This window comes from Pleurodeles waltl, chromosome 9, assembly GCF_031143425.1.
Source record: "Pleurodeles waltl isolate 20211129_DDA chromosome 9, aPleWal1.hap1.20221129, whole genome shotgun sequence".
In the NCBI taxonomy this organism is placed as follows: Eukaryota; Metazoa; Chordata; class Amphibia; order Caudata; family Salamandridae; genus Pleurodeles; species Pleurodeles waltl.
This window is the reverse complement of record NC_090448.1, coordinates 874,712,726-874,731,845: the sequence shown is the minus strand read 5'-3', so window position 1 is coordinate 874,731,845 and position 19,120 is coordinate 874,712,726. Positions and strand designations below refer to the sequence as shown.

General features: G+C 41.6%; 1 protein-coding gene across 1 annotated transcript in view; it reads right to left on the bottom strand.

Annotated features, from left to right (window-relative positions):
* Positions 1 to 19,120, bottom strand: part of TTC7B (tetratricopeptide repeat domain 7B) — a 1,338,716-nt gene that overhangs the window by 721,609 nt on the left and 597,987 nt on the right. The window contains exons 10-11 of the mRNA XM_069208186.1: positions 4,142 to 4,225; positions 2,844 to 2,948 (exon numbers count right to left, since the gene is read on the bottom strand). Coding sequence (XP_069064287.1) covers positions 2,844 to 2,948; positions 4,142 to 4,225 — 189 coding nt within the window. The remainder of the gene's footprint in view (positions 1 to 2,843; positions 2,949 to 4,141; positions 4,226 to 19,120) is intronic.

Genomic DNA, 19,120 nt, shown 5'->3' with positions numbered 1-19,120 from the left:
ACATCTGGCCGTAAGAAAACATTCCCAAAATGCATGCAAAACTGCATGCACGCTTGAACTATAGCTAAGACTATTATGTAAGATGATAGGATTGTACTAAGAGTATACAATTAACTAATAGTTCTGCAGTTTAAAGGAAATAAACAATCATATAACAATATAAAAATTTTTACTTACATCAAAAAAAAGTCTCACTAGGATTTTGGGCCTAAGGACATTGCTATGATTTTAAAAGGTGGCAAACTAAAACCTCTCAACAGAGCCATCTCAGGTGTCAATTTTTTTTTTTTTTTTACTTAGGATTAGCACTATGAATATTAAACGAGATCCAACATTGTGAAATCATGGTTTACTAAATTCTGCTGCCACAGTGAGTTTTATTTTTTCATTATCATTATGTACACTGTTTAAAAAACAACTATTATGCTCTGTACAGTTTCAATAATTTCAGAAAAACAGGGAATATGAAAAAATAATGAAAGAGAAAGAAAACGGCCATAATTGTGAATAATGACATGAGTAGAAGTAGGACTAGCAGGTACCATAGCTGAACGTATATTAGCTAGGAGAAAAAGGCCCGTTCATGTTCCCAGTTCTGAACGTTTTTTGGGCAGCGTTACTATTCTTATATGCGCTTTGGGAGGGTGACTTAGATTAGTCAAACTTGATCATTTGCTTTAGGAACAAAACACATATGACAGGACAAACATGATCAAACTGGAGCCTTGGAAATAAATAATTCCATTATGTTACTAACCAGGATAGATAGAATAGTGCATCACATTTTAAAATTCACAGCATAAGTCATTTAAAAATGTGTGAGCTTAGTCTCTCAAATGTTTTTGACAGAACTAATGTGGTATGTAACCAGTTATTTGTATATAAATGGAATAAGTCAACTTACTCCTTTAATACTCAGCCCAGAGTTCCCTGCACTGTTTATATTAAATTAAGTTGCAAAACCCAAACCTTAGAGATATCGTTATCCAAAGAATGGTAATTAATGTACTCCTTCACTGGAGTAGGGGTTCAGGCAAATTTAATACACTAGCCGATCTTAAAATAGCTCTGGGTACAAGCCCAACATGGTTATTCATATCTGGAGTGAGATATTCCTTAATGTCTTATCATATTTTCATATTTCACAACATCCAATTTGGGTAATATATTTGGATATTAATCTATCAGTTTCAAAAGTAATATAGAAAAGAAAACTCGAATTTGGGCACTGGATTGAACAGCATGTATGATATCAAGGCAATGCTCTAATGCGTTACTGTTGATCTAAAAAAATGCAATATTATTTCCCCATTGTTTTGATCACTTCACTAAGCTGCCAGATGAAAGAAGGGAGAGGAGCACTGAGGCTTCTGATGTAATGTCCCAGTAACCGGTGCCACGTTATTAGTGTTTTGATTCTGCTTGCAGAAATATGACAATGAAATATGTAGATGAATTTTGAAACTTTTATTGATAAATTATAAAATAAAATAAAAATCTAACATCAGGACTATGTGGAGCAGTGCATGTAAAAGAGATGGAGCTGAAGGGCAATTACCTATTACTTGAATGTACTTGTTAGGTTTTTTAAAAGAAGACCGTGCCGACTATAAAGGTACGTTCTTTGGAAAGGTGGTAACTAAGATGAGCTGAAAACAAATGCTGTAATGGAAAAAGGACAGTTACAATGGACAGAAAATTCATAACTAATCTTGAAAGAAATATTTGTGGCAAAATTGTAGGTAATATGCAAGGTTTTGTTTGCGTTTCTAAAAACATACCCTTGCTATTCATTTCTGTATTTTTGTTTGTTCGCTTTTTGATTTTTCACTTGCTAATATTTTAGGGGAAAACTGTAGTGACTGAAATGAGTAAATAAATTAAACGAAATAAACATGGTGCCTACTGGCCTCCATACTAGGTCTTCATATAAAGGTATGCTAGAGGCCTCAGGATAACGATAGAAATAAAAATCTTAACTGCTTTTTTTCTTCCTCAAGCATCCAAAAATGTATTTCTGGGAGTTTACTGTACAAAGGATAACTCAAGAAGCACGAGAATCAGATTCCTATTTTTGAGAATCTATTGTTCCCCTACAAGAATTGCAGAGTCTTTTCTGTAACAAGAGCTACGTATGGTTAGTGAAAATCACCCAGAGCTTCTAATGTTAGATGGTCAGCAGTGATGCCATCAGTGCATTAGGCAGGTTTACCTGCAGTATTGCCCGCTACACAGGTAATACATAACAGCCAGAGCTGCACCCCTCTGGCACCAGGGTGATAATCGGAGTAATAAATCGCTCCAACTCATATAATAGCTTTAAACACATTTTGAAAATTCAAACATTTGCCTCCAAACAACAGCTTATGAGTTCTGAAAATACACACATTTTCATCTCAAGTTTAATTTTGGCATCCAAATAATAATTCATCTAAGTAAAAGTTTCCATTGTAGTAGGAAGGGCTGCACACAGGAGAGCTACTTACAAAAATGCTGGAGAGCTACTGGTAGCTCACGAGCAATTTGTTGGAGCCGCCTTGTTTAGAGTAAATAGAATGGCTTCCTCCAAAATGATGATGACCCAACAGTGTTATAGATTTCACATCAAGAATTAGTGAGAAAGCAAACTGGAAAGCTTTATAGTATTGTAAGTAGAGTCCATGAGTGCCTATGTTTTGTCAAGTTCTGAGTGTGTGTGTGTGTGTGTGCGGATTCTAGCCCACTCTGCTGGGCCACAGCTGTTCACTGTGTCAATAATCCTCGTCAGTCTGGCACATGAAATAATGAAAACATCAGCTCATCTTGCAGCCCTGTGAAATCCGCCACCATGCAACCAGACTTACCCAGTGCAGAGATCCCATGCATAACTTGGCAGCAAGGAGCGGAATGGTTGGATCATCCGGCTTTAGGCGGATACATTCCTTCAGGACTTTCACAGCTCGAGCAGACTGTCAAAAACAAATAGAAAAGATCATGGAACGCAATGTGTCATTTCATGAAGCTCAGGGTCCAGACATGGCTACAACTCGTGCGATCACAATTTTATATTGGGTTGCTACAGAATGTTGCATTACTGTGTATCTTCAACAATAAACGTTACTAGATTAAATATCTGGGTCATAATAAACAGCGCATTGTATGAAGGAATGCAAGCTGGATCCAGATTGGGCAGCAGTTTCTGTGAGGGCAAAAACAACCAGACATTGGAATAACACTGATCCAAAGTGACTTTTCCTGGTAGGACACAGACTGAGGTAACCAAGACGGGGTACCTCAGAGCTATCAAATCATGGTGAGCAGATAACAGTCTTTAGAAAGTTTACGACATGAATATTCACAAGAGCTAAATGCAAGAGCCAGGATTAGCCAATGCCGCCTCTAGGTAATGTTGGCTGTACAATATTGCGACCCAAAATCTAACCGTTGCTTTCTCACTTTAATAAGCAGTGCGATTCAGTGCAAATCAGTGCCTCAACTCCTTTATCATCTCAAATTGAGAATTTTTAAAACTTGCCATTTTCCTGCATGAAACAATACATCATAAAATGGCAGTTACTTCCAACAGCAAAAACCTAAACAAAGGACCTGAAGGATGGTACTGTAAATATCCTAAAGTAACGTACTCAGAAAGGATGAAGCAGAGATGGGTTGCATTTATTTTTCTAACCTCAGGTGAGGGTTAATCCCGTGAAACAAAATCTCCTGAAAGGGTCACATCCGCAATCACGCTTCTACCCCATCCCATCACCTTTAATTCTTGCTAATTCACTGCCGAGCTAGGCCTGGTAGAACCAACTGTACTGTGCTTCCAAAGAGAACCACCAGATACACCCAGAGGTGCCTCTCCAGATCAGGGGAGCACTGGAGTGGATGTATAGGTCGAGTTTAACATGTGGTGTGCCATTAGGTACATAGCAAAGATCAAGACTGGAAGCAGTGATGGGCAATGTATTTCGGGGTATAGTTTAGGGTTCAGCTTGTGCAGGTCACATATTTTGATGGCATATAGACAAAGAGATTAGTAAACTTTAAACTAAGTAGATGGCGCACCAGATATTTTCCAAATGAGGAGAATGTAATGAAGTGGGCTTCCCCAACAAAAAAAAAAAAAAAAAAAATGAAACTGATTATTTAGACTCACCCTTCCAGATGCCATCAGGGACAACGCAAACTGATACCAGAGATGGAACTCTTCAAATGCAAATTTCATTGCTCTTTCTAAACACTACAAAAAAGAGAAATAAACAAAAAAGAAATATTTAGTGCCATGCATACCAAATCTACATCTAACTGAATACGCTTGGAAAACAGATTTATACCAAGTAATAAAGAAGCTCATGCTGTGCCCTCTGTGTTCAAATGCCACCTATGTAGCCTGGTTGACTGAAAAATCTAATCAACTGGAAGAATCACGTGCCATGTGGTAGGGTTGCATACGACGGAGACAAGAGTTTCTGAAAATAATGTAAAGCTATACATTGTGTATGGAACACAGTGAAGGCTAATGCAGGCTGCAAAATTAATCCCGGGTACATATTAAAATCTTCTATAAATTAAATTTAATATACTGTCTGGCTAGCTAAGTTTTCAAGTGTTTCTAACAAAACCGATAAGTCTGATGGCTGGCATTTCAGTCCTCAAGTGCTTATAAAAAAGAATGTTGGTACAAGGCCTACAGTAATGAATGAGGGTGCCCGCTGTGGATCAATGTAGACCTCTCTGCTGTCAAGAAGATCCTCATTGCACGGTGTTTAGGCATAAAGGACCATTAAAGGTTGTAAGAAAAATAGGGAAAATGTCAGCTTAGCAAGGGCAACTAGCTCTCTGCAGTCAAGTGGACCTTCTGTCACCACTTACATACTGTCTAATCCTAAGCGAATAATTTTTACATTCTGTCAATCTCCAACAGGTTTATCAAGAAATGCATTTCCCAAATGATTTCATCATATGAAGATTCAGATTTTGGTCCGAAACTGAAACCTCAGAATCATGTTGTGATACACCTCAAACATTCGACAGATCTATATAACAATACACTTAGAATACTGCCCTGTACAAATACCATAACATTTCTTATCTGCTTTTTAATTCTTCAAACTAACTTTTTATCTACTGCTGACCTTTGGAACACTAGCTGACCCTCAGACATTGTCACATTCTGCCCAAGTACCCAAATAATAAACTCCATACCACGAATGGGAAAAAAATAATAGAGATAAATCAGGAACCCGCTGGAAATCCAAAAGAAATAATGCCATCTGGCCTTCTCATTATAGTAGCATTCCGGAAAAGTTTAACAACCCATCCTTCAACCCACACCTGAAGATCGAAAAATAAGGTCCACCTTGTACTCCCGTTATGTTGCAGTCTATTTTGCTGTATCCTTCAGAGAATGAAGTCCCACTTGCACTCCCTATACATTGTGGTTAATCAACTTTCCATTATCTTATTTTATGTGAGATGCTACACTATCCACTGGCGTAGGTCTGTGCAAGATATCTATAATCATTAAAATACATTCTAGCAATCCTGATCTGCCAATAAATTCTACAATTATAGGAAGTGTAACAAACTTGCTGCGAGGTAACAGTGCAAATTTCTAATACGTTGTGGTGCACAAGCATACAGTAAACAACATCATGTTTCCGTGTACTCTTTAGGTCGCAGCCTACCAGACAGCTCAGCTGTCTGGGTATGCTAAAGACATTTGGGGAGTTTCAAAAAGTTGACCTGGGGATGCATTCTGCCTGTTTGCCTGCCATTGGCTTTGTGGTTTTTTAACTCCTGTTTTTTTGCTTACCATTTGCTAGCTTTATTTGGTTTAGTCTGTCCAGGTTCAGTTTGTCCCACACGAAGAGAAAGCTGTATTCACTGAATTCTTCCACAAAGTCCTTTTCTGTCAACAGGACCTTAAATGTTGTTATTATCTGGGTCATTTGTGGGCATTCAAGGACCAAGGACAAATGTCAAGCTGTGTTTTCCAGGCAGCCTGGTTATTTTGTTTTGCTTTCTACTGACTTCAAAGTGACAGCCATTATAGGAAAGAGGAATGCAGCCTTCTTCTCCATGGAGCTTGCTTGTGCCCTTTTTGTATTTTATTTTAGACATAGCCATCTCAAAAGGTATCTTGTTCTTCATCTGCACAACACATTTGCACGTTTTTTGCAAAATTCTACTTTGATCCCATTTAATTTGTGAAACTGACTTTTTTATGTACAAAGTACACAACTGCATTTCAGTCTCAGCGTCAGCCTAACATATGGCAATCTTGGGCAATTTACACTCTTTAATGCCCATTTACTGTCAGGCACAGGATAAGAACTTTTCACAGAAAAGAGACAGCCACATTGTAACACAATTTAACGCTTGGTTTTCACTTTGATGTGTAAAGCATAGCCTTTATTTAAGGCATATGTGGCAACTTGTTTGGGAGGGGTAGGTAAGTTTAAAGGCACTTTTTATGAAAGCTTTTGTGTTTGTTTACCTACAAAATAATATGTGTTCCGTCTGCAACTGGGCCTTTTTCAGAACATACACATTACTGGATATAAACGATTTTCTCATGTTACCTTGCAGGCACAAGGGGCATGATTAGGATGGAGTAGCAGATGCAGTAGCACAGGGGCCAAAAGCTGTAGGAACCCCACACAGCACTGATTATTGCTTTATGTTACTACTAGGCAAGCAGTCACAAGTGCAGTTACCTTGCAGGCACTAGGGCCATGATCTGGATGGTGCAGCAGGTGCTGTGGTACAGGAGCCAAAAGCTCGAAGAAACCCACGAGCACCAATTATAGCTATATGTTACCACTAAACAAGCAGTCACAAGTACAGTTACCTCGCAGGTATTAGGGGGCCACGATTTGGATGGTGCAGCGGGTCGGTGGCACAGGCGCCAAAAGCTCTAGGAAACCCACTGAACACCGATTATTGCTATATGTTACCACTAAACAAGCAGTCTTAAGCGCAGTTACCTTGCAGGCACTAGGGGAGCCACGATTTGAATGGTGCAGCAGGTGAAGTGGCAGAGGGGCCAAAAGCTCTAGGAAACCAACTGAACACCAATTCTTATATTTTACTACTGAACAAGCAGTCAGGAGTTATGTTTTGATTCTTTTGTAACCACTGCACCTAAAGTAACACATAGCCTAAAGCATCACTGTAATATAGTCTGTAACCTACTGGACTTTGTGTCCTACAACTTGTGTTACAATCAGTGCATTTATTTTGCACTTTTTCACAAGTTTTGTATGGTCCTAAAACACTTCTGAATCGAGACACAGTAACACCTTGGCAAGGGTATTCTCCATTCTATAACATTAGCACTTCAGCTGTTGTAAACACTATGAAAATACTTACAACTTACCATATGGCATTCCATACCAAGCAATGAGAAAGCCAATAGGTTTCACCTTTGTGAGATCTATTGGCTTTGTCAATGTTTTTCGGGCAATTATACTGCAATATTAGCTTCAGTGCAGAATAACTGAATATAAAAAAAGTGGTATAATGCAGACAACTCGCGCTGTGTCATACAGCTTTTTTACATTACTTTCAGCCATTTGGCAACATAGCGAAAAACATCAGCCAAACCAAAATATCTCACATAGGCAAGACCTATTGGCTTTGCCAATGCTTGTTGGTTATGGGTTCATGTTCCTCCATGTTTCTTTAAAGCCAGCTAGTAGATTTTACCTGCTATTAAAGTCCAGAGATAAAGTCAAGCCTCTTCTACAGTTCTGTCACCTGCTTACAACGCATAGCTGACTTTCTGGACTTTATCTGTTGTTAACTTTATGGCTGCAATAACAGCCAATGTTTTTATTAAATTCTAGGCTTTCATAGTTTCTTCTCCGATAAGAATGGTTAGCAGTGTTGAATAGCTTGCCTTTTTGAAGAGGGGTCAGCTTATAGAGGTGGGAGGGTCACGGAAGGGAGTGTGTTATAAATAATGAGACACAATCACTAACAAATGATTTTTACCATTGGCTAACAAATATAACTGCAGGCGTAAACTGTAAACACAAATAAACATATTTTGGCTTTTATGAAACTAAAGTGGATGCAGGAACTTACAGAGGAGATGGGCATCCAGTCTAAACAATCCTAGCCTAAACAAGCTTTTGCCTTAGTCACAGAGGCGGCTGCGGCATATATCAAGGGGAGGAGCGGGGGGCTGGCGGGATGGGGGGGATGGGAGGAATAAATATATATATATTTTTTTTAATCTTACCGTTTACTGCCGCCGCTGTTCTCTCCTGCCACCTCGCTTGGCCTCCTTTCCTGTTCTGGTGTCCCAGCATTTGCTGGGACACCAGGACAGGCTCCCCCGCATGGCACTTCTTTCATACAAAAGCTAGCATGAAAGTAGTGTTAGGATTGGTCTGCAGTGACTGCCGCTCAGACACAACCATGGGACCTGTGCAGTTTCTCCAGCCCGGCTGTGTAAACAGCCAGGCTGGAGAAACCTAAGTGCGCATGTGTATTTGGACAGCCGTCTTAGGCCGTCCAAAGACACATGCTCACTTAGTGCCCACTATTTCTCATTACCCCTCCCACCTCCCAAGTACCAGCACCGCCTTTCCTTTCACATGCTGGCTGAGCCAGCAGCAGAAAAATAAAACGATATTCAGTATTGCTTTATTTTTCTGCTGCTGGCTCTTAGCCAGAGGGGTGACGCTTCTCCACCATTGCGAAGGAGCCGCTCCTGCTTAGTCATATGGCTTAACAAAAGTTCAACTGCAACCTGAAAGGAGAAGGAACCTGTTCCAAACCAAAGGAGAATAATATAAGATCAGAAATAAAGGCGTCATTATACTGTAAACATATATATCATAAAATATCCCTAAACTCGCAGATCATGCCAGTCATATCAATTTAAAAAATCTTTGCGTGGTTCATGTTTTTCTGGATAATTTTTCCATTTCTTATTACAGAATGTGTAACTTATAAAAACGAGCCTGGACAATACACCTCGCTGGCGATTTCTGGCACAATGAGAAGGGCTGTTCATTGGGCTGTGCCACACACCAAATTTTCACCTTCAATTATAGACTGTTGCTCATTCTGAAAAGTTCTAAGTTGAGATCTGTAAAACTGTAAAAGCATGCCTCGTTCTATAAAAGAAAACTAAAAAATAGAAACAGATCTTATTGTAAAAGCAAGGAGTGTGCCCAATGCCGGTATTTACTTTCTCCAGGCATAACTTGGAGATATTGCAAAGAAGAAGAAAAGTTTTCTCAGCCCTGCTGAGAAACTAGTATAGCTACATATCATGGAACCCGAAACATATTTTCAACTTCTGCAAGTAAATTTCAGGAAATAGTCATGCTGATAAACTATTGTTTGCTCAGATTGCTTGATAAAAGTCCAGGAGTTGAACCAAAGTGAGGAGGAGTTCAATTTTTCCAGAAAACAACGTTGTGTGCTTTGCTTCTTAACTCAATCCAAAGAGGCCAATGGCCTCAACAAGACTGCAGTTACAATCCTTAGCACGATGCCCAGTGGCATGGGTCAAACAAATTCTAAGGGTTTGCTTGGTACTTTGCGTGTTACTTTTTTATAATTGGACTGGGCTGGATTTGGCTGTTAGCATACTACCATGGCGAAATGTCCTGTGACCGTGTGATGGATTATGCAACGTTGGTGTTGAAGTTGTTAAGAGGTGTGGCCCAAAAAGGCCACCTTCCTCACAGACAAAAGAAATCATGCGGCTTTCATGTCTGACAGGACTCGCTGGGATTCATCTGTTCATTTGACCCTGCACTGCAAGCTGCAGGGGCCTGGGATGGTGAGCGGATGCAGGATAATCCACCAATCAGAATAGGCCTCAGTCTCCTTGGTTGTTCACTCTTTTATGTTGCAGCGGGAGGATGGTGTGACCCCAGTGGACAGATGGGCTGCTGAGGTGGACACTAAACAAAATCATAATGTCAAGTGAACTCTTTGAGCATCAAGAAGATAGAACTCGAAAGGACGCCCAGAATCCAAATATGCTAAGGGACCATACAAATGACAGTATGACATAGCCGTGATTCACCAAAAAAGAAATGCCTAAATTACATATGCGGATGCGTCATCACCACGTGACAATTTTGGTTTACTATGCATAAATGTAGTTTACCATTTGTAAGTTCTGATTGTCTGTAGAAAAGTGGGTGGGTTGATCAGACATGCTGGAACAAACACACAGCCATTTCTTGTTGGGGGGTTTCAAAGAACTGTACATTAATGTCCTACACTTCCCATTTAATTTCCGCATGGATAGTCACGTGGTACGTCCTGCAAAAACAGTGAGAATGAGCAGGTTTCTTTATAGTTTTCACCGGATGCAGAGAAAGTAAAGCTAAAAATATTATTGAAAAATAACTCACTTTCACAACTTTCCGACCTCTACGCGTTTAACTTTTGTAATGCATATCCTCTGCAAACATTGCGTTATAGGAACAAGCTTACTGTACATCAGTCAATAGGGAACCTTTAGAAGGCTAATCTACACGACTCGCAGACTGTGTATGTAAGTGCTCTGAACTAGATAAATGGTCATAAACTCAACATGCGGACCTACATAATAAATTCTGAAATGTACGAATTTTTCTGTGAATCAGAAGTCTCTAGTAGAGGAAACAATGGAATAGAAAAGCGCAAATGATACCTGGGGAGTGGCACTTTCCATTTCCTAAGATACTATCCAAATGCACGCATACGTCGATTGTGATGACAGACCCTCATATAAGGGGAAGCCGGAATTACTCTCACCAGAAACGTTTTTGCCTTCTTTAAAAATACCACTCTTTAAAAGACCGAAGCATATGTTACACAATACTGGGCTCGGACTCGGAGATGCATCTGTTTTGAGGTACGGCGTGAGTACGTTCGAAAGGCGTACTTAGCTATGGAGATTTGTAAAGGAAACATTAGGTTGAGGAACAATTTTAAAATGGTCTTCCTCAAACAAACCAATATTTTGGAAACACCACAGAACCTGCTGTTTCCTTCCGAAGGTACACTTTCCGGTTATACTTGTCGAACAGTAATCGGTTTTATACACATTACAGACAGCTGAAGGGGCGACGCTCACGAATTCTTTAGTCATACTCACAGACCACGCACTTCCCCCAACATGTGCCCCCAAAAAGGCAATGTTTGCCGGCCAGGTATTTTACTGGCCAGAGAAGAAAGGTTTTTATGTCGCAGCACAGTCAGAGATTGGGCAGGGGTTTGATGTATTAGCTTATCAAGAGTAATACATTGAAAACTATGATAATATTATGTAACTATCTGCCCTTCATAAGAATTAATAGCCTAACTTCAAAGCTGCTACAGTTATCACCCAAAACACTATCTCCGTAAAATACGCTTTCACATAATTTAGAGGACCTTTACGACTTAAACTATAAACCTCCTTTAGATAAAATCAAAATGCTGCTATAAAAGTGAATATCATTACCTCATGCTTTTTGGTAGAGCAGCATTAGTTAAAATGACCATGTTGCCTACGTTTAATCTTTATTTCTCAGCTGCGCCCTACGTTCTATCTGCAACCCTGCATAGGAAAATTCAGCCTGACAATGTTTTCTTTCGCGAGATTAGAGGTTGGCATTGAGCACTTCATATTCTCCTACCACAGAAAGAAGACTAGGCATGCCTAATTTCAAAACTTACTACTACGCATGTTTTGCACAATGTTTGCCTAGATTTAGAACATTGCAACAATTGAACTGACATTATAATGAATATATGTAGAAATATAAGAACGTTAAGGATATTCTTAGATTAATAAAATCACAAAACATGTGATAAAAGGTAATTCAATGTTTATTTGAAAAGCCCAGTTTCTAAAGGAATTTTGCAATGCCATGTATTAATAGACTACTTGCCTCCAGAACTTAAACTTCAAAAATGAAGAGGTTATTGATAAAGCAATATTAACAAGATGGAAATTAAATGTTTCCACAAAGTAATCGATTTCATGACTGGAGATAGATGGAGAACATGGGGAAAAATAGAGTCAACAATAGGAATGGGTAAGAATTGCTACAATGATCTTATAATGTACATCTTACCCTCAAGATCATTCCACCAACTTCGATATTCGATTGGAAGCAATTATTTTTTAATTGAATAGAAAACGTGCCATTAAAAAAGCAGTGCGCTGGAAACAATACCTGATGAAGGCTAAGCAAATAAATGTATTTATAAAAATATCTACTAAATGTGAGACACTGAAACATACTGTGTGATCATCATAAGTGTGGACTACAATGAATGAGCTTAATATCTTTGCTTTTAGAGGCCCAACGTTGTGGAAATACAATTTTATTTGAAGTGGTTGATTTACTGTTCCACAGCTCATTTTAATATAACTTATCCAAGATGCTCATTAAACTGTGTCAGATGTGAAACTCTAGTTGTGACTAATTAGTGACATTACTTGATGGTGTCCTAGATTATAAATTTTTTCGTAGGGAACAAAATGTAGCTAGGCAAACCACCCCCATCCAACTTCCACCCATCAGAAGCTGTAAGCTGTCCTGTGCCACCTCGGATGCAGACATCTCGTGATGCCAACATTTGAGGTGGGTAGTAGCATACAAATCACACCTCCTAAGCTGAATATATTACTGAATAATTGAATAATTTTCTTACTACTCGCCACTTCAACAGGGCCGCCAGAGACACCTTTTGAACAGTCCGCTTTCTACTTTTACTACTGATGTGCATACTTAACGAGAGGCTCGTCGACTATTTGCAACATACTTCACTGTGGACACGATCACATTTGAATACACTTCAGGTAACTTCTTTACTTTAGGACAGGATGCAATATTAATGCTAGTCAAACTCAATTGTGATTTTTTTTGTTGCCTCCTGGACCAGCTTATCATGGCTTGTTTGCAAGTAACGCAGAGACTTAAGCCCGCTAACTCTGAGGTAAATTGCTGCATCACCAGCGTCTGCTTTCCGCGTGACAATTCTGTTTTCACACAACCACTACCGTTGTTGTAGATAAATGGTTTTTGCCACACTACTAACCACCCATTGGATTTTCTTCACCCAGTGTTTTCTTAACATGGTTGGCTTTGGCCATGCTTTTAATTACCGCCAGAGACTTTTCGTGTAACCCCATTTACATTCACTTTGGGCCGTTTGTAACCAGTTAACTGTGTGGTATACCACGCTTTCCTGAAACTCGGATGTTAATGTAGTGGGGCAATTAAAATAATCTGTATTCCTGAGGACAGATAACTCCCTTTTAAATGGAGTTATTTACTTTCTTCTGCACTGGGGTTTGGTTGATATCCATTAAGGCTTATTTTTTTAACACACAGGGAGTCTGTAAGTCTTTCTCTTATGCGACATGTTCTGAGGACACTTCTTACCACACCACAATTTATTTGGAAGGGTCCCTTCCACCAACTTTATATTAGGTGATTGTACTAACTGCTACATGTTTTTCGGAGATCGTCTGTTTTCCAGATTTTGCTTGCTTCACATTGCGCACACACTACCATCCTGCCTTTATTATGGGCCAGGTTAGACTAATTAGTCTTTTTTACATTGTAGATACTGCAGGATACATAGTTATTGATCAGGTATAACTCACCTGGACTGGATGAGTTCTACTATCTACCTCTTTGGGCATCTGTTATACCAGAACGCGTTTGCTCAAACTGCACAAGTTAGTTGCACCACTGTTGACATTACTTGTACAGTATATCAGAGTAATGTCACCACGAGAGATGAGATCTAACAGAAGTATGTATCTCCCTTCTTCTCCAATCGCAATTTTGGATTCATATAGTGAAAAGGATTAACTCTAATCCCTTGCTCAGGATATACGACATAGATCTTTTAGGCAAGTTTTATGATATGCATTAATTCTTTTCAATTCACTGTTTTGTTTTTGGGGAAAGTTTGTATTGCTTCGGCAGTTGTCTCACGGGATATTCAATTTAAACATTTTCTTTGGTTGGCACTTTTGAATTTTTAGGGAACATGCCCCGACTTTCATAATTTCTCTTTTTTCTATAAACATTTAGGATTAACGCTAATCTCTTCCTCATGACATACAACATAGATCTTTTGGCCTTGAAAACGTCACTTGTGGTGATGAAACATGTGTTGGCTACCTATCTAAAAGATACACTGCCTTTTAGAGTACATTAAAGACCAAACTACTGCACAATACATTTTGGATCTATGGATTTGTGAAAAAATATGGACTACCATCTACTTACTTTGATGTGAATTATCTACACATTGGTAAGAGACTGTTTTGTGTGCTGTGGGATTAATATTTGCAATCTCTCGTGATCCACCAGCTGAGCTTGTCTGCCCTGGAATTCAAGGATCCTGCCAGATGGTTCATCATCAGGGATATGCCCTGACACTCCCGCCAACGCCAGAGGGGCAGACCTCTTGGCACAGGACCCAGGACTCCACTCTGTCCTTGTTTTTGCAGTACCACACAGTAGTGGTGTTGTCCATATGGTCCTGCACTAGTACCCCTACGTGGATGGCAGGAGTGCCCATAATTTAAGCAGGTTGGTATGGAGTCCGATTTCCACTGGAGACCAGATTACAGTGATCTCTACCTCCTCCAGATGACCTCCCGAACCAAGCAGTGAAGCATCCATCTCCACCATCAGCACTGGGTGGGGAAGGGAGAGGAGTTTGCCGGTGGGCCAATTGTGGTAGATTAGCCACCACTGCAGATCGCTTGAATTCGAAATCTGGATGACACCTGACAGGTTGCCTTGGTGCTGGGCCCACTGGGACTTCAGATTGTACTCCAGAGCCTGCATATGCCACCTAGCGTAGTCTACAAGAAGAATACAGGGGGCTAACAGGCCACGAAGCCTCAGTGTTGCTCTCACCAACATTCAGTATGACAACTGAAACATAAGTACCATAGTCCCAGCATCCTGGACTCATTGCATCGGAGGGAAGGCCCTGAACTGCACAGTGTCCAAGACAGCTCATATAAAAGGATGTGTCTCCGAAGGAGTTAGGTGCAACTTTGGCTTGTTCATCTACAAACCCAATGAGATCAGGAGGCATGGCATTGTCTGAAGATAGTCCCAGACTCACAGTGGGAAACCCACCTTATTCAGCCAGTGTTGAGGTAAAAGAAAACAGGTAATCTCGACATGTGAAGATGTGCAGGGACCACTGCAATCACTTTTGTGCACATCCAAGGGGCACTTGGTGAGCCAGAAAGGGAGCAAGGCAAACTGAAAAGGCCCTGGGCCTATCTTGAACCTCCGGTAACGTGTGGGACTGAGAACGGGTATATGAAAATATGCATCCTGCAGGTCTAAGGCTACCATCCAGTTGCTTAAATCCAGGGCAGAAATAACCTGGCCCAGCAGGAGTATTTTGATTTTTTCCTTCCCTAGGAAGGAATTCAAAAGACAAAGATAGGCCGAATCGGGCGCGGCCATGACTGCCGCCAAGCTGGATGCTATCTTATGAGGCCCTGGCAATAGAGGCCTTCAAATTCACTGAATCACTGCCAGAGTAGATGCCCCACTGCTTCCTTTGAGGACTTTGGACTTTCGTGGGGGCTGACCTTGGGCTGGGTCACTGCTCACTGGCTGCCATCGCTGCAGCGGACAGCCCACGAAGCCAGCACAACCTGAAGGCCCTGCAGCGACAGGGGCCACAGGTGAGCCTAAAGCCGAGATCACCCAGTCTCGCCGGTGCCATGTGTTGCGTCCGTCCCTTTGCGCGGCCAGGGTACCCCCTGATTGTGGTAGCCGCTGGGGCATCGGCCTGTGTTCCCTGCCGTCTACGGCCACTGCGGTTGGTGGCCAGGCCTGCCGGCACGTGTGGGGTTGGCTTCAGACCTGCTGCATTCTACGGTGGGGGCGTCAATGCGCATCCCGCACCAGCAGATGCAATAGGTACTTCCTTGCCCATGTGGGGTACCATCTCCAGCTGCTTCGTCCCTATATTCCCATGGATGAAAACTGCCTGCCCACCGGACCCCTTGCTTTCCCCGAGCACATTGTGTTTTGTGCCCTTCCCGCATTGCTGACCTTGGCCTCCTGCTGACTGGGGGATGCTCCCTGGACCCTTGGTGCTTTGTTTACCCACAGTACGGCCAACTGGGTTTATCGCCACAATGTTGTCTTAGTGCGTGATTTATGGAAGAGGTGATTCTGGTGTCCACCTACACGAATATCTAACTGAGTGACATTTATCACATACCTTCCCCACTTGTCGCCTCATTGTCTCATTCTTGGCCTCATGCTCAGAGAGCTCCCTATCTCACTATTGTGCTGGCTGGACACTCTATGACTCCCTAAGAAGGACCCCTGTCACTTTGGATCCTGTTCCTCCCTACTGGCGCTACTGCTGTCCCGCTGCATAGGCCCTGCCTGGGTGTCTTCGTCTTGCAGACGTCCTGCTGCACAGCCACTATTACAAATGCGAAGCATTGCCTCATCTACCCATCACTATTGCAGCCCACCATACTGCCACAATGGGCAGCACAGATCCTGAACAGGGAAGCTTAACTTTTTTTGGACCAAACCTTCCAGGGTTCATGGTTCTCATTCTGACACGGACGAAGTCACAGACCGCAACCCAGGCACCGATACCACCAATGACATCTCCACCATTATGGCGGAGCCCAAGGTGAGATTTTGCACAACGGACACACTATTTCATACCCTTGCGGGTGGCATGGCGAGAATGGGGGAGCGGCTGGAACGCCGGGGGACGAGGATTGATGGTGTGGAGGAGAGAATATCAGAACTGGAGGATAGCACTGTCGCCATGCAGAAAAGACTGGATAAGATGCATAGCTGAAATAAGATGCATTGTTCCAAAAGAACGGACTCCATTCCACCAATTAGGGTAGGGGGTCTTTTCAGTCACCTCATGCATTAGTCTTATAGGAACAGTAGCCCTCACTCACCATTGGGTGACATGCTTAATCATTGTGCCATGCTCCTCGTCAGGCTGGCACTGCAATGCCTCACTGGCCGTACTAGAGGGCTCTTTGCCGGAGATCTTTTTAAGAACGAATGTTGGTAGTGAGTGGATGTGAGAGGGGCTGGGAAAACTGCTAAAACTGACTAAAGGTGCCCAAGAAAACTATCTTTAATACAACCTGGCACCCCTGCCAAGGTTAAAACGAAAAAAGGGGGAAGAACAGAAAACAATGATCTGGTTCCCTACCAACAACTAAATGTATGTCTACCACTCTAATTAGAGATTTAGATGTTATGGAACTGTGCGTGGGTATTCCCTACACTACAGAACTGCTAGAAATGGTCAACATGTTTCTCACCTACTACAGTCACACGGATCAGATGGCAATTCTTCAGGACCTGTTGTAGTGCCTAACCCTCAATAAGAGTGTAAAAAAAACTCTACTCTTATTGCCTATGTAAGAAATAACTGAAATCTTATGTTGGAATCATAAACATTTGAATGTGGAGACCCTCCTAGATCAGGTACATGGGCCCCTTGGGGATCACATGGATGCTGGCCGCTCTTCCATCAAGACAATTTAACTGAAGAGTGCCATGGTCAGTCTGACCTAACCCGTCGTCCAAGCTCCCTGTAACACATCCTGAAACAAGTTGCAAGTAAGAGCGAAGACCTTGAAGCCAGGTCCCGTAGGAATAACATTTGCATGTCCGGCATTGCGGAAACCACCAGCATGGGACGACAGGATGCATAAGTAGAGTAGCTCCTTATCGATCTCTTTGAGAATTCCAGTTTCTCCCCCACCTTTGCTGTGGAGCGTGCTCATCGATCCCTAGGCCCTAGGCCCTCGGCCTCCTAAGGTTACTCCAGCCTGCTACCTCATAGCTCGTCTCCTCAACTACAAGGACAGGGATAGTGCCCTACGCTTTGCCAGGAAAGATGCCTACTCCAATATCGGGGCGTCACTATTTCACTTTATCCAGACTTCACCCCCACACTGCAAGAGGCCTGCAGAAAATTCAATGTTAAGAACTCTCTTTGTAAACTAGGCCTACGGTATGCCATGTTCTACTTGGCCTGTATGCATGTGGAACATAATGGGAAAAGCCCTGACTTATACGCCAGGGGATGCAACTGCCTTTTGTAAAAGCCTCCTCCTCAACAGATGACGCCACAGCAAACTAGTTCAGATGCCTCTCAATGGTCGCCCTCATCTGACCATCCTAGACTGAAGTGACTGTTATACTCCTGTTTGAGAGACGCATTTACATGATATTTTATACCATGTTCTTAATTTTAGGAACCATCCAGTTTTCTATCATATTCCCTGTGCATGTTGCCATTGTATAATTGCAGTTGATTCCTATCCACTTTGCATGATCCTTTTTCTAACTAGGCCACTGCTAGCCAAGTTGTTGCCATGCCCCCACGGTGAATATCAATTTCTTCCAAGTAGGATTATTTTCTTTTCTGTTTCTTTTTTCTGGGATTCACTGGATGTCTTATTATCTGGTGTGATTGGGGGTTTTAATGTTTTGATGTTGTTGATGTCACATCGTCGACACATCACACAGCTCACACATCATCACTTGCAATGTGTCTTTTGTAAAATCATTTCTCCATCTGAAATGTCACCCCTCAATGTGAATAGGGCACCCAATCGTTCTCTTATTTCACAGAATATACATGGAATTAATAATCCGCGAAAGGGAAAACAGGTATTATCCAATCTGAACAGGCATGGCGTCAAGACAGCCTTTCTCCAAGAGATACATCTCCCCCCTAGATCTGACGTCACCTATGCCAAAACCTGGGGAAATCATGGTTACTGCTCCTTTTACAGCTCATATTGCCATTACACTTTTATTCTTATACATACAAGTGTCCCCTTCATTCTCCTTACTTGTCATTCGGAACCGAATAGCTGATATGTTCTCCTTCAGGGTATTCTTGCAGACAGAAGCATTTTGCTACTAAACATCTATGTGTATGACCCTGATTTCTTTTAGGATCTCTCTGCCCATATGGGACGGTTAGACATTGATCATGTGATACTGGGTGGAGATCTCAATATGCTGCAATGTTTACACACTGACTCCGCCACCTAACAATTCGGTGATAAACCCCCAGACGTATTCCGACACATCACAGACACCTATGCGGTGTGAGATGCTTG